Source organism: Alternaria arbusti, assembly GCF_024043155.1.
Source record: "Alternaria arbusti strain BMP 1465 chromosome Unknown scaffold_6, whole genome shotgun sequence".
NCBI lineage: Eukaryota > Fungi > Ascomycota > Dothideomycetes > Pleosporales > Pleosporaceae > Alternaria > Alternaria arbusti.
In genome coordinates, this window is record NW_026249946.1 from 1,366,188 (window position 1) to 1,391,815 (window position 25,628).

Below are 25,628 nucleotides of genomic sequence, written 5' to 3' on the forward strand. Positions count from 1 at the left end.
GTTGGTAACTCAGCCGTTGCGGTTGCCCTTCAGATGGAATTGAACGTGCAGCATGATATACACTGCTACCTTGTTTGGCTGACATTGAGCAAGCAGCTTGGCAGCACCTGCACGAGATGCGCACAGGCACCTGATAGCGACACCATCACAACGAACAAAGGAAATACACAAAGCTTGCGATGCGAAAAGGAGCAGCAATACTCAAAACTGATACGTAGTCGGCGCATATTGCGCTTACCAGTGGGCGCCTTCGGGTGTGCGCTATGAATATTGTAAGTAGTTGTTCTTAGGACCAGCACGTATACATCAGAGACATGTCATGTAAACAGATCATATTTGTGACTACGAGCGAGAGAGCCACAACAACCGAACACAAGAGAGCAGAACATCAGAACACGCAAACAGCCCCTAGAGCACAGTCCACAGTAGATCATCGACTCCCTCATCTCTATTCTTCTGACAGGCCACCACCGCACAGAACATATGCTTACTCGCATTCACACTAATCACCTCAAACATCCCACTCTCCAGCACTTTTCCAAAGTCGACCAGAATGCGCCCAATCGGTCCCCGCGAACTCTTACGCATCGATCTAAAATCGCTACGAATATCCATGTTCTCCCAGATGATATCGACGTCGAAGTCCTCATGCGGAGTGGTATCTGGCGGAGGCGATTCTAACCTAGGGGCAGTGGGGGCATTGGGGGTAGTAGACCCTGTAATTACTGTTAGAGTTATGTTTACAGAGGTCGAAAAGATAAGACAACGAGTGGCTCTGATGGGTAGCAGCAGTGGGCGTGTGGAGGATTGGGAGCGCATACTCGGTGCACCTGCAGTATTCTCTACACTCTGCATTCTGGCAGTCGTACACTCTTTTGCTAGTGCAGCGACAGCCAGCCGAACCTCCTTCGTAGCAGCGTGGTAGGGTGTTACCTCCGCTGCGGCAAGTGACTTCGTATTTGACAAGCGCTTCAAAGGTTCCGTTATCCGCGCTCTTCTTCTCTGGAGGGGTAGGCGTGGCAGTGATGATTGTGAGAAGAGTTGCTAAGGCAGTCAGGTTGGGGAGGAGCATGCTGTTGCCTACACTATAGCCGGACGAATGAGGAGCTGCAGACAAAAAGCACGGGATGATGGCTACAATATCGAGAGAACCAGCAGGCTCCTTTTATATTCGAAGCATGCCTCACAAGCAGAGATGTTGCGGCACAAAACACCGACCTTCTGCTCCCTTGGATAGAAGCTAACCCTCCCTCCCCGTGTAGCGGAAAACCCGGTCGGCCGGAACTAGCCAATAAGAGAACAAGGTCAGTAAGGATTCCCGCGAGATGCTGTATCTGATATCAGGTCTTTTCGGCCTACTAGGGTCTCCGTCACACAGGTAGGGCAGTTGCGTTGGTCGTCACCAGAGATGCCCACAAGTGTTTTAATTGACTTCATTGATTCAGGATTCAAAAGCTTAAATAGGTCAAGCTTAATCCAACCACAGTGCAACAATCTCAGGGATGCGCAGTGCTGAACTACGCCGCAATATAGAGAAGATAAGAAGCTGCTGCGGACACTGCTGCCAGAACTCAACCCGCTCCACGAGCGAATGATGCTGCAGATAGCGGCTCAAGATGCCGAGAATACAGGGCACTGTAAAAGCATTTCGGTCGATCACGCTTGCCTTCCGGCCACTGCAGCTGAAAGAGCTCGCCGCAATTGCAGGCCTTCCCAGAGATCAGTTCGGCGACATGCAAGCAGTCGTCGACCTTGTTAGCCGCTGTGACTCGTTTCTAACTGTGCGCAAAGGCATAAACAAGCTATCATATATCAAAACATGTGATAGGAGCATTGGTGTTGGTATTGTAGTTCTAGAGACAGTGGGGAGAGCGTCTCATCATGAGGCAGGTACGACGGGACGCACCAAGCCAATCACACCTGCCACGCTCAAGCATCTACCTACAACAACCACGAAATCGGATGCACCTTCGCATCTCGTACCCTACAGCTCAGATGAAGCAGGAAACATGCCTCTTACTGTATTTGCTGCCCAGCATTGGCGTTCGCATGCGCTAGTTGCATACGCTTCTTCCACGATCCCAATATCTTGGGATCACGTGTCGCCTTGAAGTCCTCCTTGAACTTCTCATACGTCGGTAGCCAAAGCTTGTTGTGCTGCGTCGGGAAGAAAGACCACGCGACCATGTTCTGCTCCTCCGCTTTGGTCATCTCAAGACATACATACTGGCTAGCGTTGCTACCAGCGCTCCCGTCGTGGCTCTGGGTAATGGACAGACGGTTACCAATGCAGGTTTCATCACTGTTCGACCCTTCCGAAAACCAGCCCTGTATCATCGCGACAGACGAGACCAGTGTGATTGTGATTATCAGGAGTTGGACGGCAAGGCAGGCCATGCCTAGCGTGACAGCGTGGACACCGAAAGCTAGCCAGCAGATAGCACGGCTTACCAGGTGGAGTTTCTCGGAGGCTGGGCGAGCTTCGGTGAGCAGAACATCTTGCGCGATGCCAGTCGTGGTAATGACAGTCAGCCGATTACCGTTTGGCATGGTGATGAAGAGCTTGACTTCACCCTTCTTTGTCGCCTGATTGTCCAACTGCTTGATAGCTTCGTCGATGCTACCGCGGAAGTCGAAGAGAATGCAGACTCGAACAAAAACCAGAGCAACGAGACTGAGAGAAGCAGCGAGACCATACCAGTCTTGTATTAGCATCGGCCCGATAACCAAGAAAGTGTTCACTAAGAAAGCTAACCAAAACCCAATCCACTGCTCAGTCTGAGGTCTAGGAACACGATGATCAGATTGAATCTCAAGCCGCGTAGAGTTGTACGACAGCTTCTGACACGACAGCCAGCGTGTAAACCAAGCGCTTAGATCGGTTGCCTTAATGCCTTCGGTGATGTTGTATAGTTCAAAGCCTGGAATCGGTTCCATGACTGAGTTATCGGCGAAGATGTGACCAGCGAGGAGAGGAAAATACTCGAAAGGTGAGTAGACGAGGCGGCCAAGGGACTTGCGGACCGCGTCGGCGCCCAGGAGCGTTACGATACCGAGCGCGTCGATCTTGAAGGGACTCCAGTTCTTGATGTTGACTGGTTGCGTCATGATGAGACGCGAGATGAGAAGTGGGACGGCGGCGGTAAAGACGGCGGCGGTAGATGCGGTACTGCAGTAATGAGTATATATTTCGAGCGCCAGAGGGGTTTATACGTACAGTGTATTCATCGTTATTTGCTCTAGCGGGTTGAGCAAATACGAGTGTGGTTGAGATGGAGAATGGAAACCGCGGTGAGTTTCTGGAGCTTTATGGAAGGGGGGAGACTAGAAAAGGGTGCTCTTGGGCTATGGACCTGAAGGGGCTGTGCAAAGCAAACGAATGCTCACGGGTGGGATTTCACTACAGCCCCGTGGTCGTCTAAGCACAGCCCGATACATTCATCGAAGAGAGCGGGATCGATTGATCCTACCACACACATGTCTTATTGCAACCACCTTTACCGTGACACTTTCACAAGTCCCCTGTTTCCTCCATATGCGGCTCTTTCTTCCTCAACATCCAGCCCTCAATCTTGACAGGACCATCTTCGCGGTTCCCACTCTCTCGTAACGAAGAATGTGAGAAGTAAGCATGCGCTCGGTCGTCATCTGCCCGTGAGTATCGTCAAGACGTACAGAGGGGAGACATTTGGGCGGCGAGATGGCGATGGGATGTGGTAGATGAATTTTACTATATTCGCGCAAACGAAACTGCGCCCAACAGCGAGATGAGTTATCCTAGTCAGGAGATATCGTATCCACTAGAACATCTCCATGGTAACAAGCAGACGTGAACGCCCGTCTTTCACACGTACTATGCTGTGCCAAAGCGACTCCGTTCTCTTGTGACCCAACCTCAGATAATGCGCCCGACCTTTGAAGCAGGAACATGGTGAAGAAAGGGCGTCTTGCGTCGCAAAAACCAAAGTTGTGTAGGAAGTAACGCGTTTTCCGGGATGACTGCGGTCGCACCGTGTCGTCCTCTGGCCAACGTTCGTCGACGCTGTACGCGTAGCTGTGTACAATATTGAGTAATGGCAACTGGATGATCGATCGCTAAATCGCTTTGAAACTGAGGTTTGTAGTGCTGGCTACGGCGCGACTGATCGTGACGCGTCCAACGCAAAGTGGGTCTGCTTAGTCATCATGCGCCTTCAGCACGCAGCCACCAGGCGCACGCGTCGCAGCATCACCTCACTGTAAGATGTGTAAGGAAGGTACGTACGGTGTTGCTATGGAAAGTCTATCCCGCGACGAGAGAAAGCGCATTCGAAATCGCACGCCTGAACTGCTAAAAAACCCTACTGGAAGCATGCTTTCCGGCAATGGAAGACCTCCGCCTGCAAACCCTTGTCACAGTTTCTGACACCAGCGGCATGCAAATCAGTTGTTTGAAGGATAACGGTAGTCAACGACCGGGAAAAACTCCTCCTTGATCTGCCGTGGAGAAACGAAGCGAAACATTGGGTTCGAAGAGCCTGCCTTATCGTTGGTTCCACTTGCGCGACTTCCGCCGAAGCTCTGCTGGCCGATGAGCGCGGCGGTGGTCTTGCAGTCTGATGGCTCGTTAGCTTCCGCGCTGATCGCCATTCCGGTAAGACTCACTGATGTAGAAGTTGCCCGCAGAATAGCGGAGCGCGTCTTCTGCCTCACGTATAGCGGTACGGGAGTTGGCGAAAACAGCACCTGTGAGCGCGAAATTACCACCAGCTTGATCAACCTTCTCTAAAATGTGGTTCCACTCCGCATCAGGGTAGACGTATATTGCGAGTACAGGACCGAAGATCTCATAGTTGAAGAGCTTGTGGTCTGGCGAGTCTGCGAGATAGACGGTTGGCTTGATGTAAAAGCCTTCAGAGTCATCATAGGTACCGCCAACCAGGAGTTTGAGCGAAGAATCCTGATTGCTTTCGTCGATGACAGTCTTGATCTTTTCGAATGAATGACGGTGAATGACTGGGCCCATGAAGGTGGCGAGATCTTCGTGTGGATTACCCTGAGTAATACCCTTCACATCATCGACCAACGTGTCGATGAACTCCTTCGATCGAGACTCTGGAAGGTACACGCGAGACGTTGCCGAACACTTTTGACCCTGGTACTCGAACGAAGCGCGAACGACGTGCTTCACCGCAGATTGGACATCCGCCGTTGGATGAAGGAGAGTGAAGTTCTTGCCACTTGTCTCTCCTACCATTCGTGGAAATTCGCGATACGTGTTGTTCCCAATACCCTGACCGATACGAGCACAGAGAGACCTAAAGACGTCTGAGGAACCTACGAAGTTAAGCCCTGCGAAGTCTCGGTGGTTAAGCACGACATCGTTGATCTCTTCGGGCTCTCCGGGCACGAACTGAATGACATCAGGTGGCAGACCAGCTTCAAGCAAAACTTTGTACACGAGGGTGCTCGCGTAGATATTCGAAGGCGACGGCTTCCAGAGTACCACATTTCCCATGATGGCAGGGCCCGAGATCAGGTTACCGCCGATAGCTGTAAAGTTGAACGGCGAGACAGCGTAGACGAACCCTTCCACTGGGCGGTAGTCCATGCGGGACCACATCCCGTCTGTACCTCGCTCGGGTTGTTTTCCCATGATCTCCGCCGCGTAGTTACAGTTCAGCCGGAAGAAGTCCGCCAGCTCAGCAGCGGCATCTACTTCGCCTTGCCAAATGTTCTTCCCTTGGCCAAGCATGGTTGCCGCAATGAGCTCATACCGGTACTTGGTCGCTACTAGCTCCGCGGCTTTGAGAAAGATTGCCGCTCGATCAACAAAAGCCGTATTCTCCCATGACTTCTTAGCTTTGAGGGCCGACTCGATGGCTATTGAGACCTGCTCTTTGCTTGCGAGTGGGTAATTGGTGAAGGTAGTCTGGTGGTCCGCGGGCAATGGCTGATCCCAAGATCTAGAAACTTGTTGCGATTTGCCATTGAAGTGAATCTCGCTTTGAAGGGGAATCTGCGACTTCATGCGCTTTAGGGTCACCTCCAGCTGGGTGCGCTCCGGAGAGCCTCTCTCGTAAGTCGGATTTGGCTCGTTGCGTGCATCAGGTAGCCGGAATGGTACTGTGGCTTTTGTACGTAGCTGGCATTGGGGGCGGCGGAATCTCGATACATTGGTCAGAGGCCGCCTTGTGTTCTCAGAGAGCCGTGCGAGGCTTCGGGTGGTCGACATGGTGGGGCAGAGAGAGGTATGATGAGCACTCTGTCGTGGATCTACCTTCTATACCTGCCTCTCCACGATAGTACTTCGCAACGGCAATGCATTCCGACGACACACACTATGCCTAGCGATATCGCTGTGACTCTCATGCCCGCGAATACCCGTTTGCGACAAACAGCACGGCGACTTGTGGTTGGCTGATAAGCTCACAATGCCATGCCATCGCTGCGCAAATTGATCGGGAGGCCTCCCGACATATGGTCGCGTAAGTGGCATTGCGGCCAGGGCACTGAACCGGACAAGACCTTCACACCCAGATAACATCGCCTCTCCATTCTCAACCATAAATCCTTTCCCAACGGTGCTAAGAGCTCCGATGGGTCAATCTGTAAAGCGGTGGTTGGGACGCTCGATGAAGAACGCTTGTGTGTGAGGGACGGAAGCGCACCCGACGCACGGCTCAGTGTGCGAGGCGCTAACCCAGCCGCTTAGATTGATCATCCAGGGGAACGCGTAGGGCGTCGTTACGTCGACGCGTCATTTCAGAGTCGCGGCCACATCACAGACTACGTTGCGATTGCGGAAGGTATGCGTGAGAAAACTCAACTCTGGTGAGGACCAGAGATGCCCACTCACACACACGATGGCAGGTGCCAAGCGATGACATCAGCTCCCTATCAGTCCCCGCATTAGTGCCCAGGTGGTATCTAGCCGGAATCGGCCGTCGATGTCTCTGGCTCATGACTGCAGAGCTTCTGCATGCGAGCTTACAAGCGTTACTTCCGCGTCGTTACCGACAACCTCGTTAAACTGCCCAGGTGTCCATCCGATTTGTGAATAGCCTCGGCAAGCACGATGGCATCCTCCAACGACCACCGAAGAGTGACTAAACGATCATCAAACGCGTACGCAGCTTGCGTGGTGCCGATGTGGTGCACTATTGACAACTACGGGCAGTTGTTCGCGATGCAGGAGGCAGAAGATCAAATGCTCGGGACAGCAGCCGTGCTCCAATTGTGGCAGACGAAGCCTTACCTGCATCTTCGATGATAGAGAGAACAAGATCCTAGTGACTCAAGGGTAGCTTAGGAGCACTACTATCTGGATGAACAAATACTTATGCTGCTCAGATATCTCTCAGATCTCCAGGCGAAGATAGCCCGGTTGGAGCAGAATCCAACATACGAGCCGGGTGCATCACAAGCACGAACGACGGCTAACAATAGGACGGCCCAGGCCAGGGATGGAAGCTCACCAGCAGTGGATGACGATCGTCCACCGGCGAACCCATCGAGCTTTGAGGGGACGAGGGATAATTCACCCATACCTAGACCTGACCCAGATGAAGCAAATCTGATGAACCCGCTTATTGAGTCCTCCAAGTTTATGTCTTCATCCTCTGGGCGGCCATGTAAGCTCATGGTATACGCTTAATGAATCACAACTAAGAGCTTTCGTAGTTTATCTAGGCACGTCTTCGAACTGGTCTTTCCACGGACAAATCCTCAATTTGGTGCATGAGCACATCCGAAAGTCACCGCTACCTAGCACCGAACTGCTATTTGATGGCTCGGCATACGAACATCTCTGGAATGGCACACGCAGCCTTCCAGACTCCAACTCTCCGATCATACCTAGTATCGATTACGCCATCTTTCTGTTCAATGCTGTGAAGTTTCACTGCGCCCAGCTTGTCCATCTCTTTGACGAAGACGAGTTTATGACAAACTTGCATGCCTTTTACTCGAATAATGAGAGAGATACATGGAAAGACAGCTTGTGGTACATACATTTCCTTCTCATCCTAGCTTTTGGAAAGACCTTCATCCAAGGGAAGAGTCAGACGCCGCGGCCGCCAGGCGCCGACTTCTTTACCTACGCTGTTCAACTTCTGCCTGATACCAGTCGTCTTTGCCGCGAACCCTTAATGGCAGTCGAAATACTTTGCTGCATAGCGCTATTTATGCAAGCCTTGGACTCACGAAATGCAGCACATGTAACAGTACGGCGTCAGTGATATCTTGTCGACATTGACTGACATTGCTAGATTGGTCAAGCCATGCGCATATCGATGATTGAAGGAATGCATACCGATATGCCTGTGGAAAATCTAGGCCAGCCTCTTGTTCAGCGATGCCGTAAGATCTGGTGGACGGTTTATATCCTCGATCGCCAAATGACATCTTTGATGGGACTACCTCAGTCGATTCGAGATGAGGATATAACTTGCCAGCTTCCAGACTTTGAGGGCTCAGCTCGAAGAGTGACAGCCCTCGACATGCAGATCAAGCTTGCACGTATCTATGCAGAAATAGCTAGGAGTGTGTGGGTCGACATCCATCTCATATACGCGATTGCTGACCAAACTCCTAGCTGTATATGGTTCTAAAGGCCGGCTACGCAAGAAGTTTGTCTTAAGCATCAAAGCCGTTTTAGATGATCTTACGTCCTTAGCGGAAGAACTCAGACGTTCATTCCCGCTGCATGCGGACGAGCGCTTTGACGGAATCTCGAGGATGCCGGCTTATCTACATCTACTCTACTATCAAGTAAGATACACATCTCTCGCGATACCTAACAATTCTAACGAACTACTAGACAATCGTTGTTGTGACGAGGCCGTTGCTCTTCTGTTGTATGAAGAAGGTCTTTGGGTCACCAAGAGAGGTGCAACCGCTAGTCTCCTCACGCAAGATACGCCATCTACTGTGCATGTCACTTGAATCTTCTCAGAAGATCATCGATATTCTAGAAATTCTACACGATCAAGGATTACTAGGTATAGTGCTCAGCCATTCCGCCATGCCGTGGACTGACCATGATACAGAGACCTTCCTCCCCTGGGATCTTGATGCACTCTTCGTATCAACTGTGGTCCTGATTTTGACGCGCTTTATCGATCATAGTCTAATGGACGGCCAAAAGCCATATCTGGACAAAGCTTACAGCTTTTTCAAGACCATTGTGTCTAGCGGTAATCGCATCGCAGGGTTTCGCCACGTGGAGCTCCGCAAGCTTGATGAGATGTTGGCGGAGTACTCCGAGAACAGGGAGCGACCATCAACATTACCTAACACTATCGGCCTGGAACCAAGCATACAACGCCCATCCTCATTCCCTCTAGGCTATCAATCTGTAGCCGGTCTGCCGCACTCACAAGACACGGTGCGGCCATCATCTTATACAGGAATCAGTGATGAAGGGAGTGGTTTTGGTGATGATTTGACCGCCGAGCAGATATTGGCTGTAGCAGAGTCTATGGACATGGAAGGGACCGACTGGCTTTCTTTTGCAACGTTGGACGACTACCAGATCATTGATCCGAACATCTAATGACTAACATCACCACCATACGAACCACGCGCAACGACCACGACGAGTTTCACGGGAGGCGCACATAAGCCGAGATTTCTACATCTTTGGCTTTACCGCTCCCTGTTCTTGCACATCGCGAATCTCTCTAACAGTTCCTATCCGCCAGCTCACATCATGGTCAAAGCTCTCTCCCTTGGCCTTCTGCTTTGGCACTCTCCAACGCCACCTCAGAATACTCTGCTTTCCGTCGGGTGCGTTCAGCAGATTATCCACCCACCTTCCGACGATCGGGAACATCTTGAAACCATGACCGGAGTCACCCGACAGTATCATAACAGAAGAGGAAGTGTTCGGCACGTAGTCGAAGATGAAGTCCGAGTCTGCTGTGTCTGCAAACCAGCATATAAACTTTTCTACCAGAGGTCGATCGGCGAGGTAGGGCAGTGTTTGGCGGAGAAGTTCGCGCATCTGTTCTTCATCCTCTTTCGGCACGAAGCGCATAAGCTCTTGCGGTGCTTCAGAAATCCCGGTGCTTGGATTAGTGTTGATGTAACCACCTCCCATCGGGCAAATCTTGAGGAGATTCGTCTTTGGGTCTGGCTCGAAGAAGAAACCGAGGTCGCGGGCGTATGTTACTGGGATACCGCGAAGTGCTGCCGTCTCGTCATCGGTAAGGCGGACGTGTGCAACTGACCACGATTTCGCGGACACTTCGGTACCGATCTCAGGGACAATCTTGTGAGCTGCGGCACCAACGGCGACGACGACTAACTTAGCGGCATGGAATTGCGCGGCCTTAGTTCGTACACCGATGCTCTTTCTGCTTTTGTCCAATCCCTCATATACGATCTTCTCTATCGCACCGACTTTCTCACCCAAGAAGAATCTAACGCCATTCTTCCTGGCCTCGCGATAAATCCCTCTCAGCGCATTAGCTGAGTGCACATAGCCGTCGTACTTGGACACGTATCCCTTCCAGCCGGGCATGTCACCGGTGAACTGCCAAGCTCCAGCTACATCACGTACGTCTTGAGGGCCCGAGATATGATGAAAGAAAGGCTTCATCTCCGGGTGCTTCTCGGCAGCCGCCTGGAACCGGTGTAGCGTTCCCACTGCTTTTTGGGATGCAGCTCCAGAAACAACATTAAGATAGCCGACTCGGTGGAAGTAAGGCGCGTAGAGGGGCGTTTGCCAGGCGTGGGTAGCTTCCTTTTGGTATGTCAGTCATTGCTCGAACGATCAGTGCTGCATAGCATTGCTCGGGGTGCAGACAGCTACATACCACGGCCAGATCTGTATAGAAATCGTCTTCGTATTCCGCTCGCATGATCTTGTTCAGGTCGTTGCCAGCAGACCATCGGGATGGAATCTCGTCATCTTTCTCGAAGACCGTGATGTTGGTGTAGCCTTTCCTGGAGAGCTCAAGAGCCGTGGAGAGACCGAACGCGCCTCCCCCAATGATAGCTATAGCGTCGCTTTTAGAAACATTCATGGTGATAAAGCCGGGAAAGATGTGAAGTACGAATGCAAGGACAAACACCTTGGGGCGTCACAGTATGTCATGACACCCTGGAAGTACAGGTGCAGTCGTGCGACGGGAGTGTCCAGTCCATACATGACACGACGCCATCGATCAAAGTCTCACCAGACTGTCGATACGGGACCATGTCCGCTGTCGCATGCATTGTCGAGCCCCGCAGATGTTGCAAGCGTTATCGTCGTGTTGTGATGCTTGCTCCTGACTTGCCCAATGCACGCTAGTGTTATCGATAAGGTCGTCCCCATAGAATGTCTGACGCTGTTTGGTCCGTGTCTTCCCCCTTCCTGCAAGGTCGGATGGCCTCCCGACACTTCGAAGGCGAGACTGGTATTACCCAACCGTATTTCATGCCCTCTTCTGGCATGGATGATAAGTCGACTCGCTGGCATTATGACGACCGAGCATATCCGTGATGCCTGTGACCGAAGTCGCGCGGTCAGCGACAGGTCCCAGATGGACAGCCTCCAGCAAGTCCTTCTTCGTACATTGGATATTATCTTCTAACCGCATGCCAGAAATGTAGTCAAAAGAGCACTCTTAGACAGGATGTTCTTGCTATATATGTCTGGGACATAGTTCTTGAACTCATTCCGACAGCGACCGCTGTTCATCGCAACGAAGCTGTGTCCTACATATGGAAGCTCTATGCACACCATATACGGCCAACGATAAGCTTGATAAGAAAGTTGCTACATGAATGCATAGTATGATCGAGCACTTGCCAGCCTCGTTCCTCTTCTGTCAAGACGCTTCGCCAACATACTTTCCCAACTAGGTGGAAGACGTGCGCTTTGTTCCGACATATTTTCTCAACGCTGCAACGAGATCATGTATCGAGACGATTCATACCTCCTTGCGCTATACGGGCGGAGTATACGAGTGTTCACAAACGTAATACTCAAAAGGTAGCTTCGCTCTTATATTACGCCGACATCGTCATGCATAACCCGATCCAAGCCGCATCGACAATCAACCCCGCATTGGCCTACTTCCAGAGGGATGTCGCGTTCGGTCATAATTACCATTGGTCTCGTTCTGCTTATCACTTCGCCTCTTGCATTATACTATTGGTAGTGCCGACCACATCCGGACTTTCCACGCGATTCGGCTGCACGTCCGAGCTATGGACCTGGACGCGATAGTCACGAGCATGGCGATGCCCCACGTTCGAGACGTGGAGCGGGGTCGTGCATCATATGGTAGGATTTCGGTTTGAGATAAGGGAGGCGATGAAGAGGTAGAGTTGTAGGAGCACTCTACATATCAGCTTCAATCGTCTATCTTGAAACACTCTTCCATCTTTGGCTGGCTTCCTTAGTCTCGCCACCTCACATTGGATTCATGATGCTTCATCAACGGCTTACTAGATCAACTCTGCGAGCAGTAGCGAGCAGGAAATGTCTCATCAATGGCTTCAACACGTTCGAGACACGTCTCAGCTCTACAACTGCACTGCCACGGATGAAGGCTTCGGCTACACAAATATCAAAACCGTCACCCACACAATACCCGCTATCAGCAATGCCGACGCACATGTTGCTCCGTTCGCTCTTCGTCGCCACAATATCGTCTAACAAGTTCCTTCTGATACCATCACTCAACCTGCTCTCCTTCTTCTCGAAACCGAATCGAAGCCTGTTGTTCAATATAGATCGAAACCCTGTATTGAAGGCTATTTTGAAGAGAACCCTATATAATCAGTTTTGCGCCGGAGAAACACAACAAGAGACGCGAGCTTGTGTAAAGCAGCTGAAGGATTTGGGATTCAAAGGGGTGATCTTGACGTATGCGAAGGAGATGGTGTTTGATCACAAAACCAAGTCTGCAAACCATCATACCTCGGATAGCTTTGTCGATGAAAAGACTAGTATAGCGCATGATGCAGACGTCGAGGCATGGAGGGTAGGCACACTAGGAACACTTGATCTCATCTCCGAGGGAGACATCTTAGCTCTGAAGTAGGTATAATTACGATGACTTACTGAATGTATCACTGACATCTTCTAGAACGACAGGCGGTGGTCCAGCCGTCTCATCAGCATTCAGTAAAGGCGAGCTTCCATCCCAGCAGATGCTTGACGCCCTGGATGAGATAGCGACCCAATGTAAAGCACGCAATGTCCAGATTATCATCGACGCTGAGTCTCAGCACTGGCAAGCGGGCATCGCTCGCACGACACTCGAACTAATGCGCAAGTTCAACCGCAATGGTAAAGCTGTCATCTACAACACATATCAAGCCTACCTCAAAAACACTCCCACAGTTCTCGCACACCATATGGCCGAGGCAGAAATACACGGGTTTACTCTTGGTCTCAAGCTCGTGCGTGGTGCATACATCCTCTCCGACAACCGCTCCTTGATCCATGACACCAAAGAAGATACAGATAATGCCTACAATACGATAGCACAGGGTGCGCTTCGTCAGCAGATCGGCAGCTTTGGGGCATCTGGACCATCTGCCCGCCGGTTCCCTTCTGTGAACCTCTTCCTCGCTTCTCACAACCGCGAAAGCGTGCTCTCGGCCCACAAGCTCCACCGACAGCGCTCGGAAGCCGGTCTGCCTACTGTTCCCGTCGCTTACGGACAGCTTCACGGCATGTCAGATGAAGTCAGCTTTTCCTTGTTAGCGGAGAAGGGGGCAGGTGGCAAGAAGCCTGAGGTGTTGAAATGCACTACTTGGGGTAGTATGGGCGAGTGTGTAGGGTATTTGCTTCGGAGGGCAGTAGAGAATCGTGATGCCGTATTAAGGACTAAGGATGAGTTTACGGCGTTGAAGAGAGAAGTTAGGAGGAGGTTCTTCTGGGCGTGATAGAGGGTTGCGAGGCTACGCGTAGGAAGTGAAGAGTGGTCAAGTTGTATGAGAGTAGCGGGGCTTGTACGATGCATGATCGCAGGATGCGCATGAAGTATCCGTCATGTTCTAGGTGTCGTAGTCATAGTCATAGTCAAATACAACGACTGCTTTGTTGTGAATAAGCGGCTACTGTCGGTGTCTGCGTGTTATTTTTGTCAAGGGTCCATTAGGATGCAGAAGAGATGTAGGCACGCATGTGGGTCTCCGTAGTGGCTTTCCCCGCTGACAACTGCGCGGAAAAGAGTGGGGGCCGGCTTCCTTCCCGAAACCATCAAACGAAGCCATCAGATCCAATGCGCAGAGTAGAGATATCACTAGTCAAGTACGCTGAAGAGTTTGAAGCTCTTTTGAAAAGGTCAGGGTATTAAAATCCGGAGTCGTACAACAGAGTTACGACAAACAACGTTTCCCAAGCCACAGGCAACAACACTTTCGCAAGCGACAATGTCAGACAAAACACTATGCATGCTGGGATGCGGTAAGTGCCCCCCCACGAAGAACAATGACATGTCTCGAACAAGACCTCTGAACCACCATCGATCAGGCAATCTCGGCACCTCCATCCTCCAAAGCCTCTTGAACGCCCCTCCAGACTCCTTCTGCGGCATCACCCAATTCATCGCTTGCGTGTCAAGCGAATCCTCCGAAAGACGCCTCAAATCCGTTTTCCCGCGGTACGAAAACGTGCAAATCGCGCGAGACGACAACGTATCCGCCGTCAAGAGCTCGCACGTGATCATCCTGGGCGTCGACCCGTCCCAAGTAGAAGCCACATTAAGCGATATCGCGATTATAGAGGCATTACGGGGGAAACTGCTCATCAGCATAGTAGCAGGCTGGACGCGCGATGCAATTGAAAGACTCATTGATGCGGAGTGGGAGGTTTGGGAGGGTATTCGGGATCAAGATACGAGAGGAGCTTGGGTTCTACGTACACTACCGAATGTGGCGGCGCTTGTCTCGCAGTCTTTGACTGCTATTGAAGATCATCCTTCACCCACCTTCCCACCTCATTTCAAAGATATAGCAACAGCTGTCTTCACGCAAATCGGCAAACCCATGTCCATACCAGCCGCCCTCATGCCCGCCACAACAGCCGTCTCAGGTTCCACACCCGCATTCTGGGCCATCATCGTCGACAGCCTCATCGACGCTGCCGTTGCTGTTGGGTTACCCCGCAAAGTAGCTCAGGAGCAGATCTACCAGAGTATGAGGGGCAGTGCGGAGATGCTTCAGAGTGGGATACAGCCGGGCGAGCTGAGGGATATGGGAACGAGTCCGGAGGGGTGTACGATTGCGGGGGTTATGGTGCTGGAGGAAGGTGGAGTGAGGGGTGTGTTGGGGAAGGCGTTGAGGGAAAGCGTTACGGTTGCTAGGGCTATGGGGAAAGCTGGGGAGAAGGGTGGGGAGGAGGTGCACGTTAATGATACTAGGAAGATCTGGTGAGGGTCATCCAATTTCAAGTTGAGGCATATGATACAAAGGCCTACAGTACAGTCAGCATAGACACTCAAAGCATGAGAAAGCAAACCACACCACCACATCACATATACACAAACAGCGAGGGAAGGTTTAGAATCATCAACATCTGCTTACTACTCACTACCTACTCACTGGATATAAACCATACCACAGCACGTCAACCGTCGCCGTAGCGTAAACGTACATCCATCCCGACTAAAGGGGCGCATGTGCGTGCGAACACAAACTACGCCTGATCCTGTTGAACCCATGCTAATGCACCTGCCTGTGATCAAGGTATTTCCCCCACCTTTCGCTCAAACCGAGCTGTCCTTGAAAAGATATAAACGCCAGTTGGTAGTAAGGTTGAAAACGCCAAAAGTAACCCAAATAGGTATACTGGAGCTAAGTAGCAAATGAGATCTGTTGTGACGCCCAAAGGAGAATACACACGTGGTAGGTTCGGAGGTGGTGAAGGAAAATATACACGGTAATGTAGAGTGTGACTGTGTGTGTGAAATACGAACAGTGAATAGTTGCGTTGATACTTCCTTCTCTTTCTTTGTTCTTTAGCCTTCTTTGGGCTTTCAATACTGTGATGACGATTTTGTCATGTTTAGAGGATGCCAGCCCACATGCCTGGGCCTTGTGGGCGGTAGGCTTGCGCGACCTCGGTGCTGCAGCACGACCTCTTCTTGCCAAAGTCTTTCTGGATAGGAAGACGAGAGCAGTAAGGAACAGTGTTCTTAGGAGACTGCAGCCCCTTTGGTTCACTGCGCGAGAGGGCGAATGAGTGCGACACTGATCTATCAGGGAGCACAGGCTTCTGACCGCGGAGGTCGAATGCGGAGCGAGTGCTGTGAAGCAAATGGCGCACATTCTGCTGGAGATCGACCGAAGACCTTCCACGCTTGCGGCTTGCAGGAGTGACGCACGCAGGGCTGTCGACCTTGCCTGGCGACGAATCCGAATCATCAATGTGGAAGCTATCCAGATCGGGAGAGGACATGGGCTCACTTGGAGCATACTCGTACTGCTCCTTGCATTTCGACAAAACCGGGTACGGGAGCTTCGCGCTGCGGCAGGTCGCCAACCGAGCCAAGCTGGCCTGGCTTTGGTTTGGCGCCCAGCCGGCAGACGAGACCGACGAGATTGATGAAGCACGAGAAGCGCGCGAGTTGTCCGAGATCATTGACTCTGGAGAGGACGATAGAGATGAGTTGGAAGGAGCCAGGGAAGGTCGTCGGCTTGGGAAGTGGTAAGCTTCCAGTCCGTTCCTGATACTTGGATTGAACTGGTCTACACAGGTGCGTGCCAGTGAGGAGCACTGTGCCTGTTGCATTGCCGTGCACATCGATGGGCGGCGCGATCCGAAAGCCATGGCACTCGCTGCAGGAGTGTTGCTGGTGATGGATTGCGGGGTCAAGGATGGGGTTGGTAGTGGACCCAAGCGAGCCAGGGATGGCAGTGACGGAGTGTGGGGAAGATCAGGCTTCGGCTCCAGGAAGCGAGGCACTTGATAGCGAGATGGAGTTGGTGTGCTCTCTTGCGATCCGTAGCCATCCATCGATGGGCAGCGGTAGGGCGACGCGTTCAACTGAGGCCTCAGGGGAGGACGTACAGGAGCGTTTGCTGACTTCTTGGGAGCCAGCTGGACGATATCCAACTCAGGTGTCAAAATAGGAATGACATCTTTCCAAGTGTTGGGGATGCTAGCGCCAGGTGATGGCGGGGGAAGGGTAGGCGTGTGTCGCAGGACAACTTCTTGCCACTTCTCCCATACCGAATCAACGATGTGCAGTTTCCAGTTGACAGCTTCGAGGAAAGCCATCTCGTTGGTGTTGATTTCGCAAACCTTGAGACCAGAGATCTTGCTCCATGCGCGAGCCGAGTAGTTGCGGTCCTGTAGGTACTTGGATGCGAGGATAAGCGCAGCAAGGAACATGCGACGACCACATTGCAGCGCACGAAGAGATGCGTCTTCAGGCTGGGACATGGTGAAGTCGTGCTTGGGCAGGTGAGGCTTGATCAAGATCAAATAGTACAAGGCAACTTGGAGAGTAGAGTAGCTGGTGCGAGAGCGACGGAGGGTCTCCTGGATGAACATGCGGAGAGGAAGCACTCCACGTCCAGAAGCATTCTCACAACGGCTCTTGGGCTCTGAAAGTTGCCAGATAACCTCGACCATCTGAGTAGCGGAATCTTAAGGAGGAATAATCAGCGGGGGAACCATGGTCCAGGGATAAAACGTGTACTAACCGACGAGGCAATCGACGAAGTTGACCTTTCGGTCGGATTGCCGTACCAATTGAGGTGGGGGCTTCTGGTTGACAGTGGTCGACGATCGGCGAGGATTCTGCCGCTGCTCCAGAGGTGCCAACAGCTCAGTGCGCAGGGAAGGTAATCTCTCCTGTGCAGGCTCTCGGCACACCGTAGACTGGTACTGAGGATATGTGCTAACTCGGCTGATGGGCTGAAAAGCTGACAAGCTCGCAGGGTCGACAATTGTCGGCGGTGCCACTTGATTGCGACTCCATTCTTCTGAGTCCCAGTTTGAGTGAGACGATGTGGAGCTTGCGCTTGACGCTTGTGACGCAGCGTCTGAGAATACTGAGGAGGTGGAAGAGGAAGCGGAAGAAGAAAGGGGAGCAGCATAAGGGTGGGTCTCAGCCATGTAGCCGTGGCTAGGGAGAGGAATGGCAAGACTCATGGTGAAGGAGGGGTATACAGGACGGGGCCTGGTAAGGAAAGGTAGACAATAAGGAGTGAGCGGAGATGGGACTAGGCTTTGTCGTTACGTCTCGAAGTGCTGACCGTTAGGTAGACCTGGAGGGGTGGCGCAGAGCGTGATCGGGTGGTCGTGGGGTGACCGAGAACTTAACCGATGGGACAAACCGTAGAGGACAACCCTGTGACCTCTGACGTATAATTCGAGACGCTGTTCCCTTGTTGGGATCTTTTCCTCGATCGCGAAATCTCCTCCGTCAAGTGGCCTGATCGTGTGTGATCGTGGTGTGACGGAAGCGGTCTAACGGTCTGAAGAGCTGGGAGAGGGTAGGTTTCGAAGGCGGAACGTATACGTAGGAGGTTGGTAGGGTTTGACGAGTCGCAAGTGGAAGTAGGATTCGAGCAGTGTCAAGTGGTCGAAAAGCTGCCAGGTGCAGACTAGAGCGGGCTCCAGTCACTGTCAACTGCAGAATCACCGAAACAAGACCGTGGTAGAAGACCGTCCGCGAAGCACTCTGATGATACAGCTACTGAACAGCGGGCGCTGTCGCAAGAGCTGGATGTCTGAGGGGATGCGGGGGTCTAGCAAGCGAAGCCTTGGGTGAAGGCTTTGGTTTCGGAAATGGTGGTGAATTCTGAGCGACGAGTGACTGAAGTAGTGTAGGCCGAATGGCACATTGTGGTGATGAGGTGCGACGTGGGAAGCGTTCGAGGATGGTGACTACCTTGACGGGATCACCAAGCTGAGCGACTTCGCGTGTTCGCGGGGAGGGCGGTCGGGTGTTTGAGTGTTTGTTTGTTGCAGGTGTTTGTTTTATTATTATTGGGGGTTGGTGTACATAAGAGCTGTTGGTGGTGGAGTTGGGAGGTGTAGGTCTGACGTGTGAGGAAGTGGCGGTCGGGAAGTCGGTAAAGGTGGGAAGGCGCGACTAGAGGGCGTCGGATCGCGACGCAGGTACGGGACGAGGAGGTATAAAAGGACAGGCTCTCTCGTCTCGACGATGACTGGAAGCGCGAGATGAGTCTATGCGGTAGGCGGCAGTGTGGCGGCGACAAAGGTCGATGCGGAGACTGCTACCTGGACAAAGATGGAATGGGTCGGTTTGGGTAGGTAGACGGGTAGGCGACAGAGAACAGACGACACTATTCGCGGTTGGCGTCCTAGATTAGGCCGCAGGGGGCGCTGTAGATGTTCGTGAAGTCCATTGCTGCTGTCTTGATGAGGGTGACGGGCTGGGCGGCGCTGGCGATACTAATAGGAACCCCGTACCTACAGCGCCCCCAGTCCAGTCATCGCACCCGGGCGCACTGGCCAGCTTGCCTCTTTGCCACACAACCCAACCTTGGAAGACTCATCGCGCTGGCTTTTTTTTATTTGCCATCAGCCAGACATGGCAGTGCGTGATTTGCAGCTGCGTTGCTTGGGCAGCGACGTCGCTTTCTTGCCCCCACCGCTCCGCTGTTGCGTGAAGCAGTTGCGGGTGCTCTACCCTCATCTCGTGAGGCGTGAGACGCTCCATCATCACGCATGGCTCCAAGGCTACAGGCATGCCAACACGGCCTGCCGCCATGCCTGGCGCAGCGGTAAATGGCCCTCTGTAACCCGCCCACTCCCTGCGCGCGCTGAGGCTGTTCACGCTGATTGCGACGCGACCAGCTGCTGCGACACACGGCGTCTCCTTTTCTTTCACACTAGGCGCGTTTGCTCTCGAACGCTCCGTGCCATGGTACGCTGGTAGCGCCAGAGTCGCAGACTGCCTGCTACACCCCCTCATTCTGCCTCTCAGCCATGTTGAGATGAAGGGACCGGCCGACTGGGAGCCAAGGACGCGTCTTCCCATTGCCTGCCGCGCCATTGGACGTGGAGGCGACGCCATGCCAGGAAGGGTTATTTTGTGCCTTCACCGTGCTTTTCGTGGCTATATTTGCGGCCGACCCCCTCGACGGCTGCTGCGACGCTCGTAATCTCAGCTGCTCAGCACGCGACGCCCTCATTTGCAGCCTAGCCGGTCATCGCGGTGCCGTGATGCAGCAGCGATGCAAACACGGCAGGAAATGCCTCAGCGCAATCGCCATGGCACACAAACCCATCGCGATGACGCAAACGGCGCAAGCAGCAATGAACTGCTGCCAACACATCGCCGCCTTGCGCTGCAACGGCCCAGCTCCACTCCCCTCACCGCAGTGGCTGATGACGCCGGGCCTCTGTCCCAAAGCGATGCCAAACGCGTGCATCCGCCTCTGGCCTCGGCTCTCTACATCCGCGACCATTCGACCGTGTCTCGCGGGCGCGCGATGACCATGGTTCGCGCCTCCCACGCTCACAGCAGAGTTTGCAGCTGCATGTTCATCGTCGCCCCTTCCAGAAGCGCCAAGCGCCCGACGAGCTGACGACTCATCGGTGTTGCCCGCCCCCCATTAGCGCACCTCGGCTGCCGAGATGATCCGCCTTGGTTCAGGGCTGAGTCACGTCGACACACCAACGAGAGCCCTCTCACCATCTCCGCGCAGGCAGAAGAGACACTCGTCCTAGCGTGCCACAGACTAGATCCATAGCCTCACCCAACGGCGCAGATTTGCGCCATCCTGTGTGACCAACTTCCAAGTTTCTTGTACGAGGTACGAGGCACCTGACACCGTGTCTTCACCAGTCGCGTCGAGCAGCCTGGCGCGTAGCCACCGACTAGCATGAAACCATGATCACACGTCTTATTGATGATGATAAAGGGAGGTATGACTCACTGTTGCCTGCGGAAATCATCCTAAACAGAGGCCAGCCCAAGAGGGTTGGGCAGGCAACCGTGGGCGGCAGGAAGGCTGTGGCGGGACCGTTATGCCACTCCGATATCGACTTCCGAATCTTCGAACATGAAGACACATATCTGCCGATAAGATAGCGGTAGTCAGGAAGGGTACGCTCAGGGTCTACAAGATCCAATTTCGGTGAATAATGACATACTGGAAAGCACGGGTGTATAGCACAACCGGAGTATACCCAGATACATGTTGAGCTCAATAATTAGTGTTACCCACTGTACGCGTACGAACTATCGAATCTTGCTAGCCGGCTGGAGAAGACATCGGTTCAAGTTGTACCCACAGTCGTTTTCGCCGTGCATGTAGCCCCCATGGTTCACGCAGCCAAACGTACTTGCGAAGAAGATCGAAATTGAAGAATGTACAGTCGCTCATACTCTGCTAAACTCCAACGAAACTATGGCTTCACTTCTTTAGTGCCCATCTATCTTCCCACGAGCTACCTGCGAGTTCTTGGTATAGATCCTTCCATCCCAGGATCTTCTCCTCTGCGTCGATTATAACCTCTTCGTCCTCCGTCAGCTCTCCAGACGCCTTCCCGGGGCGTCTCTTTTGCGCCCGCAATATCGCTCTCTCCGTGTCTGTCGGTATCAGTGGCTTTCCTTCTCGCTCTCTCATTTCTCTATACCCCCTCTTTGCTTCTCTTCGTAGACGACGTGCCTCGAATTTCCACTCGTGCTTCAACGAGCTGCGAGGTCCAACTTTGCCTGCCGCCTTCGCATCTTCTAAGCAGCTGCGCAGCAACACCTCCAGCTCTTCTTTTGCATCCTTGTGCTGCTGATGCTTCAGTCTGATCGGAGGAAGATCAATGTCGTACTCCAGGAGTGCTTTCGGCGCCACCGCTAAGACCTTCTTCTTGTACTTTCGGGAGAGTTTCTGCACCCGCCTATGACCTTCAATTTTCGTGCGGTTTGGTACAAAATGCAGATCTACCTGCACATCTTTTACTATGAGCTTCTTTGCTGCCTGCTGTACCCTTTCTACGAGAGCTTCATCTCGTCCCCACGAGAGATCGCTGCTCTTTTCAAGGTTCGCAAGTACTTCTTGTGCATTCGAGAACACGATCAAGTGATTGATGTGGTCAGCCAGCGTCCCAGCAGCGCGGAAAGCTTCATGGATAGCAATGAGGCTAGCTTCAGTCCAAGAAGGGTGATGGCTCACGGTGATGTGTACTTCCCATCCTCCAGATAAGGGGCCTGTGGTAGCCTATAGCTGCGGTGCATGGGCCGTCATGAAGGCGTTTACCTCCATTGCCATCGGCCCATACGACTAGTGTGCGAGGAGAGGGCGGCTGGATGTACGTATTGAGCGCAAATTTTGTGGAAGGGACGGCATCTTGAATATGGACCGCTCCGGGGAACGTATGTGCAGTCTTCTCCTGGGCAGCCGCGGGTTCAAAGGATTCGTGCTCATGCATCTTCGCTACGAGTTTGAGCGGGTTGACTGTGTTGATCGCGAGCTGCATAGTATGAGGGGTTAGAGTTTGCCGGGTTGTTTGGCTTCGACGAGGGATGAACAGATGCTCTGATGTCAAGGTTTCGATCCTGGGAAGGCTCGCGAGTTTGGGTGGTACCAGACTTTCATACCCAGTCAGCTTTTCCTCTGCATCTATATGGTCGATGAAATCGAACCGCGGATCATGATAGAATTTACCACATCCAACACGGCTTCCATTCAAGAGGGTCCATATTTGCAATCAATGCTTGGGATGCATAAAGGGGTACGTTCTTCCACTTTCAAGTCCTCGCACCACACACTTTCTTCGTCCCATCTGAGTCAGGATGGCATCACAGCGAACAGACATCGGACGTGAAGACAAATTCTTGTCGGAGCATCAAATTTATGAATTCCGCTTTCTCACCACAGTCTTATCTTGGACAAACAATCTTGAAAAGTCTACTGGCCACAACAAATTCAACAATCCAGCCTCGAAACATGCACCACTGTACAGGTTCACCACCAGTCCAGCAGATTTGCTCGTCCGTCACTTGGAGATTGTTGCGGTAATGGCTTCGGACGAAAAGAACGTCCTCGCAGTATACGACAACAGCGGGGAAGCAGAGCTAGATCCCCAAGAAGATGAAGAGGTGAATGTTACCCAGAATCTGCAAGACTTCAACCGAGATACAGAGTCGGCAGACAAGGGAAAGCATCCACCCCTTAACATCAATTCCACTTCGACTGCTGCTGACGTCCCATCAACGTCTGCGGGGGAATGACTCCTCCGTGTGACCTTGGCTCATCCTGTCGCCCAGAAATTTCCGAAGACTAATGTCACTTTTGGCACGCATTTTACAAACGTCGTAAAACTCGCCGAAGCTACTTACACCGCCAGCGACAAGAAGGCTGCTCGCAACCTACTCAACAACTACATCCTGTTGTCTTCCAGTGCAAAGATCATGAGGCGGATCAAGAAGGGAATGCCGAAGGATCGAAACTTGTACGAGTTTCTCACCAAGCCAGGAAGCGACCTGATCCATGGACTTCAGGAGACCGAGCTGGACTTTTCGACTATCCTAATTGTCGTCGCCAGCGAAGATACCCTCGGGAAGACGCTCACTCGACGCGAACAGAGTGTCATCAAAGAAACTATGCAGCTTCTGAAAGTTAAATCTGAAGCCAACTTGGGTGTCCTTACCAATTACGACGCGAAGGTGGTTGTGAAGACCAGGACGCTGTACGAACCCATGAGCAAGATCGCAGATGAATTCGCAATCAACGACACGATGTCATACAACAAGCAAACGGCAGAGTTCCTACAGTCTATGCTCAGCGCGGTCTTGATCAACGTGAAGGGAAGCTTCAAGGCCCTAACGTTTGCCAAGCGTCAAGCACAACTGTACAAAGCCGGCAACTACGATTTGGCATTGGCAAATGACCCAGTCGTAAGCCAATACATACACGAGTCTGGTCGCTCTCTCGACGAACTGGCCACCAAAGCAGGCTTATGGTTACACGTACTGACAGTATGCAAACAAGTTTTGCGGGAGTATTTGACAGCCAATCTCCGACTCGTTCGTTTTGTCTACGCTCTCAAAAACGTTCGAAGGCTCAGAGTCTTGGACAAGCAAAAACACCAAACGGTGGACCCGGAGGTTGCAGATCTCGATTCGATTTCCGCGAAGGAGCGATGGGAGGACGCAGCTATGGCCTGGCTAGATCTCACCTGTCTCCATCAGACAGCCTTTATGAGCCTAAGCTGTGCCGGAGAGCCAACGCAACGCAACAAGGACTACGAATCATACCTGTTCGCTGCCAGCTTCCGATATCTCGAAGCATCCACGAGCCAAATGGACAAACGGTTGTTCTTCACCAAATATCTGAAAGAGGTCGAGAAAGCTCCGGGCGAACCTCTCACAAATGCTGAAGTCCAGACCATCCGACAGTGGTTGCTAACCGACGGCTATGGCTTTGGTTCTGGTGCCACTTCCAAATTCGAGACTCCAACGCTCGAGACGAAGAATTTCTCAGGCACATACCATTGCGAGGCAATGCTGATTTGCCTCTACTTGCTCTGTCGCAAACGCGACTACTTCGTGGACAAGGATGCCAATGCTGATTTACCCGAGAACCTTCACCATTACCTACGCTTACCTCCCAAGAGTATAACTGATACCATGCGGAAAGCAATGGATGTGTTGCCAGTATCCAAGCGTTGTTGCCCAGCGTGCCATGCCTTGGTGCGATATCTGGTAACATATCACAAGTGTAATCTCATGTATGCCGGTAACCACGGTGTATGGTTTGCGACTGCTCTCCCGCCTTGGATCCCCAAACCTGCCGGTCTTCATATTTTGGCGGAAGCTAGAAAGGCCCTCAGTTACCGGTTCCAGTATATCTTGAATAGAGAGACAGCCCCACCAGGCTCGGACGATAGCTGGAAAACCGACGAAACCTCACATCACTTTTTGACAGTGCAAGGAGACACTTCTCTGCCGCAGACTGGAGCCTACAGCTCTCCGCGACTGCCCACGGTCGTTGAAGGCTGGATATATCCGGACCGTAAAGCGCGAGCCAATGTTACGATTGCAATGGGCGGAGCGCGGGCATCTAATCACGCTAGGTAAGTTCGGTCAACTCCCACATTGCGTGTCGAATCTGCGTTCGCGCGGGCATCTAATCACGCTAGGTAAGTTCGGTCAACTCCCACATTGCGTGTCGAATCTGCGTTCGCGCGGGCCTCACTCGATACTGGGCAAGAAGCAGCGGGGAAGCTACGAAGGAGGCGCGGACGGCGGGTGATGGATAATCAGGTACCTCGACGTATACGACGAGCGCTATGCGGAGAATTCGCGTCCCGAAAGCAAGGGCTGGAGATCGTCGGCTTGTCAGGGCAGTGTCGGTTGTCGGTGCTGGTGTTAGCTGTTAGTGTAGTCGGGGCTGAGGAGGTTGACAGTATCTCGGTTCACTAGCAGCCGCTATGGCGTCACACTTAATTAGCAAGCATCGTACCGCAAGGCTTTGACTTGCTCGGAAGATCATCCCGAAACGCAGTATCGTCTTCGCCGACGTGTTATTTGAGTTGTTTGCAAGCCGGGAAGGTACGATCATCGCATCCGCATAGATGGCTGATGTTAGTCCGTATGGTTGAATCGGTGGTATTCCACGAAAACACACTTCATGATTGGGGGTGCATGGCAAAAGGAAATGTTACATCGATCGAAAGTGGTACTCATAGATGACTGGAAAGCGAGACTTGGCGAAGACGT

At 52.4% G+C, this 25,628-nt stretch overlaps 9 protein-coding genes across 9 annotated transcripts; 3 read left to right on the plus strand and 6 right to left on the minus strand.

The window, feature by feature from the left end:
• Positions 1-408: 408 nt before the first annotated feature.
• On the minus strand, positions 409-1,072 carry J4E86_005677 (uncharacterized protein; the record flags this gene model as incomplete). The annotated part of the gene is made up of 2 exons (XM_051446210.1): positions 409-716; positions 934-1,072. 2 exons carry the CDS (start codon positions 1,070-1,072, stop codon positions 409-411), a joined length of 447 nt encoding a protein of 148 aa, XP_051302977.1.
• Positions 1,073-2,016: 944 nt separating this feature from the next.
• On the minus strand, positions 2,017-3,228 carry J4E86_005678 (uncharacterized protein; the record flags this gene model as incomplete). The annotated part of the gene is made up of 2 exons (XM_051446211.1): positions 2,017-3,169; positions 3,218-3,228. The coding sequence occupies 2 exons, from the start codon at positions 3,226-3,228 to the stop codon at positions 2,017-2,019; spliced, it is 1,164 nt and encodes a 387-aa protein (XP_051302978.1).
• Positions 3,229-4,422: 1,194 nt separating this feature from the next.
• J4E86_005679 (uncharacterized protein) lies at positions 4,423-6,214 on the minus strand (the record flags this gene model as incomplete). Its single annotated transcript, XM_051446212.1, has 2 exons — positions 4,423-4,595; positions 4,645-6,214. 2 exons carry the CDS (start codon positions 6,212-6,214, stop codon positions 4,423-4,425), a joined length of 1,743 nt encoding a protein of 580 aa, XP_051302979.1.
• Positions 6,215-9,004: 2,790 nt separating this feature from the next.
• J4E86_005680 (uncharacterized protein) lies at positions 9,005-9,535 on the plus strand (the record flags this gene model as incomplete). Its single annotated transcript, XM_051446213.1, has 2 exons — positions 9,005-9,344; positions 9,390-9,535. 2 exons carry the CDS (start codon positions 9,005-9,007, stop codon positions 9,533-9,535), a joined length of 486 nt encoding a protein of 161 aa, XP_051302980.1.
• Positions 9,536-9,613: 78 nt separating this feature from the next.
• Positions 9,614-11,009, minus strand: J4E86_005681 (uncharacterized protein; the record flags this gene model as incomplete). The annotated part of the gene is made up of 2 exons (XM_051446214.1): positions 9,614-10,726; positions 10,800-11,009. 2 exons carry the CDS (start codon positions 11,007-11,009, stop codon positions 9,614-9,616), a joined length of 1,323 nt encoding a protein of 440 aa, XP_051302981.1.
• Positions 11,010-12,578: 1,569 nt separating this feature from the next.
• On the plus strand, positions 12,579-15,360 carry J4E86_005682 (uncharacterized protein; the record flags this gene model as incomplete). The annotated part of the gene is made up of 3 exons (XM_051446215.1): positions 12,579-13,015; positions 13,065-13,750; positions 14,459-15,360. 3 exons carry the CDS (start codon positions 12,579-12,581, stop codon positions 15,358-15,360), a joined length of 2,025 nt encoding a protein of 674 aa, XP_051302982.1.
• A 631-nt stretch (positions 15,361-15,991) lies between these two features.
• On the minus strand, positions 15,992-18,085 carry J4E86_005683 (uncharacterized protein; the record flags this gene model as incomplete). Its single annotated transcript, XM_051446216.1, has 2 exons — positions 15,992-17,577; positions 17,635-18,085. 2 exons carry the CDS (start codon positions 18,083-18,085, stop codon positions 15,992-15,994), a joined length of 2,037 nt encoding a protein of 678 aa, XP_051302983.1.
• A 3,239-nt stretch (positions 18,086-21,324) lies between these two features.
• Positions 21,325-22,384, minus strand: J4E86_005684 (uncharacterized protein; the record flags this gene model as incomplete). Its single annotated transcript, XM_051446217.1, has 2 exons — positions 21,325-22,115; positions 22,165-22,384. The coding sequence occupies 2 exons, from the start codon at positions 22,382-22,384 to the stop codon at positions 21,325-21,327; spliced, it is 1,011 nt and encodes a 336-aa protein (XP_051302984.1).
• Positions 22,385-22,925: 541 nt separating this feature from the next.
• On the plus strand, positions 22,926-24,986 carry J4E86_005685 (uncharacterized protein; the record flags this gene model as incomplete). Its single annotated transcript, XM_051446218.1, has 2 exons — positions 22,926-23,050; positions 23,255-24,986. 2 exons carry the CDS (start codon positions 22,926-22,928, stop codon positions 24,984-24,986), a joined length of 1,857 nt encoding a protein of 618 aa, XP_051302985.1.
• Between the last annotated feature and the right edge of the window lie 642 nt (positions 24,987-25,628).